Below are 2,356 nucleotides of genomic sequence, written 5' to 3' on the forward strand. Positions count from 1 at the left end.
GATACTCCATGGTTACATCTGACAGATCCACTAGCAATGGCTGAGTCATCCAAGATGGATAATTAATTTCTTTCAAATCAGAAAATCTGAAGTTGAAATCGCTTACCATTATTTTTAAGTGCTCCACAATAACAAGACAAGTAGCATCTGTTACCTCACATTTATTCAGCCAATAAAATTGTTCAAATTTTTTGACAGAAATATTTTCTTGGGATAATTCCAGAAATGATATAAAGCCAAATATCTTGGCCTTTGAATTAACAAGAGTCATATTTGTTCCTTGGAGCTCCTTATTTAAGACATTGAGTTTTTCAAATATATCTGCTAAATAACTGACAAGTGCTTTACCATCAACTGTCAGTAACAGAGTCATATAAGGTTTGTCATCCAAGAACTCACTAAGAATATCAAATAATTCCATGAATCTTTTCAGGCAATTCCCATTTGATAACCACCTTACATCAGTATGAAGTAATAATCTTACATAGTCTGCATTTTGATCCTTGCAAAATTGTTTGAAAAGACGCTCACATTTGGCATTAGCTTTTATAGTGTTGATGCATTATATAACTGCATTCAATGTCTCGTTTAGAACAGGGGAAACTTTTTTGGAAACTAAATTCTGTCTATGAATAACACAATGCACTAACAACATTTGGGGATTGTCGTCTTTCAATAATTTTAAAACTCCATTTTTCTTGCCCATCATCACTGGAGCACCGTCTGCAGCACAAGATATAATGTTCTCCATTGGTATCTGCTTATCATCTAAATATGTTTTTAATTTCTTATTGTGCAGGCCTCCACCCCGCACTACGAACCACGCCATCTATTGTCTTGATCTAGCTACCCAGCACCACGAGCAACGCCATCTAGGGACGAGACACGAGTATGACTCGTCTTAGTTACCACTCCGAGGTTTCCCTTCTCCCTATCCTGGTTGTTGCGTCACCTCCTCAGTCTTCTTTGTCAGCTCCAATTCGAGGAGAGAGGACTTGGCTCTGGGAAGTGACCACAGGATCATCTATCCTCTAAACCTACGTGCAGTGACTACCTACCGTCTTCTACAATACTCAGCCTTACTCGTCAGCCATCTCAGCTCCTCACTTAAGTACTATTATCTTGTATTAATTTCCCCACGTCCACTTGCTTCGAGATTGTTTTATGTTTATTAATATGTATATACTGTTAATGTTTAGGTTAAGTTTGGTTAAGGGTAATTTATAAGCTGAATATTTTGTTAAGGGATTTATGGTACTCTATTATATACAACGAAAACTCGCATCCTTTGTCTACCCTTTTATAGTCCGATTGTCTTTGTTTTTTTATTGTTGTTACCTGTTGGGATCTGGGTAGACGTATAACTATATTCTAAATCTAACTCATGCTTATATATATCAATTGCAATAGTGGTGGTTTCTAATGCTTCGCAAAATAGCATATCCTCAATAAATTCTCAATTATCAACATATCTTACATAGGCCATTAACAGAGCTTCACTATCTCTTACAGTTGATTCGTCCAACTGTATTGAAAAATTTGTATATTTTAATTTTTCAACAAGTTGTACTTCTACATCACAACTCATTTCATCAATCCTGCTACTAACAGTATTATTACTGAGCGGCATGCTTTTGAGATCTTGGTCATCTTTTTCAAGAACTACTTTCAGAAAAGTTGATATTGCAGGCTTAATTAAATTCTCCCCTATTGTATGATTTTTGCCACATTTTGCTATGAGAAGAGAAATTTCATAACTAGCCTCAAGACCACGATCCTTGCTTGCACTTCTTGCAGAGAACAATGAATTTATTGTTGATCTTTTTTCAAACTTCTCCTTTAGGGATCTAAAATACTCCAGTTTTGAATTAACATGAATACTGTGTTTTGCCTTCAAAAGATTTTCGAGACGACCTCTCTTCATGGATTCATTAGTCAAACATTGGTGGCACAACAGACAAAAAGGCAACCTTTCATCATGAGTCGCTGGTATGAACCCAAACAGCAAGTACTCATCTGAATACTGGCGAACTTTTTTTTTGGCGTGCACACTGTTCATTTTATGCATCATGGGGGTAACTGAAAAGTGAAAATAAAATATTTATATACTTAGGAAAATAAATTTAATATCTAACTTCTGTAACATAATATCTAACTTCTGTAACATACAAGGCACAATGTCAATATGCAGTTGTCATTTCAAGTAAATATTGAGCTTTATATTCACAGTTTTAAATTAATGTTACTGTGACAAGATCAATGAATGATTATTTTTATACATTATTTTCAGAGAATAACAAGATCATTAATCATAATGAAAAGCACTTTAACCAGCCCTCTCAGTGAAGCTAAAAAA

At 34.9% G+C, this 2,356-nt stretch overlaps 2 protein-coding genes across 2 annotated transcripts in view; both read right to left on the bottom strand.

Annotated features, from left to right (window-relative positions):
- Nucleotides 1–421, bottom strand: part of LOC121876543 (protein ZBED8-like) — a 735-nt gene extending 314 nt beyond the window's left edge. Inside the window, exon 1 of the mRNA XM_042381738.1 lies at nt 1–421. This exon is cut by the window's left edge and continues 314 nt beyond it. Within this exon, the coding sequence (XP_042237672.1) occupies nt 1–421 (421 nt within the window).
- A 1,035-nt stretch (nt 422–1,456) lies between these two features.
- On the bottom strand, nt 1,457–2,068 carry LOC121876544 (zinc finger BED domain-containing protein 5-like). The gene has a single exon (XM_042381739.1). It carries the CDS (start codon nt 2,066–2,068, stop codon nt 1,457–1,459), a length of 612 nt encoding a protein of 203 aa, XP_042237673.1.
- Between the last annotated feature and the right edge of the window lie 288 nt (nt 2,069–2,356).

This window comes from Homarus americanus, unplaced genomic scaffold (genome assembly GCF_018991925.1).
Source record: "Homarus americanus isolate GMGI-L3 unplaced genomic scaffold, GMGI_Hamer_2.0 scaffold28, whole genome shotgun sequence".
Lineage (NCBI taxonomy): Eukaryota > Metazoa > Arthropoda > Malacostraca > Decapoda > Nephropidae > Homarus > Homarus americanus.

Excerpts from the sequence above, each read along its gene's own strand:
- LOC121876544 (XM_042381739.1), bottom strand. The coding sequence starts at position 2,068 with ATGCATAAAATGAACAGTGTGCACGCCAAAAAAAAAGTTCGCCAGTAT.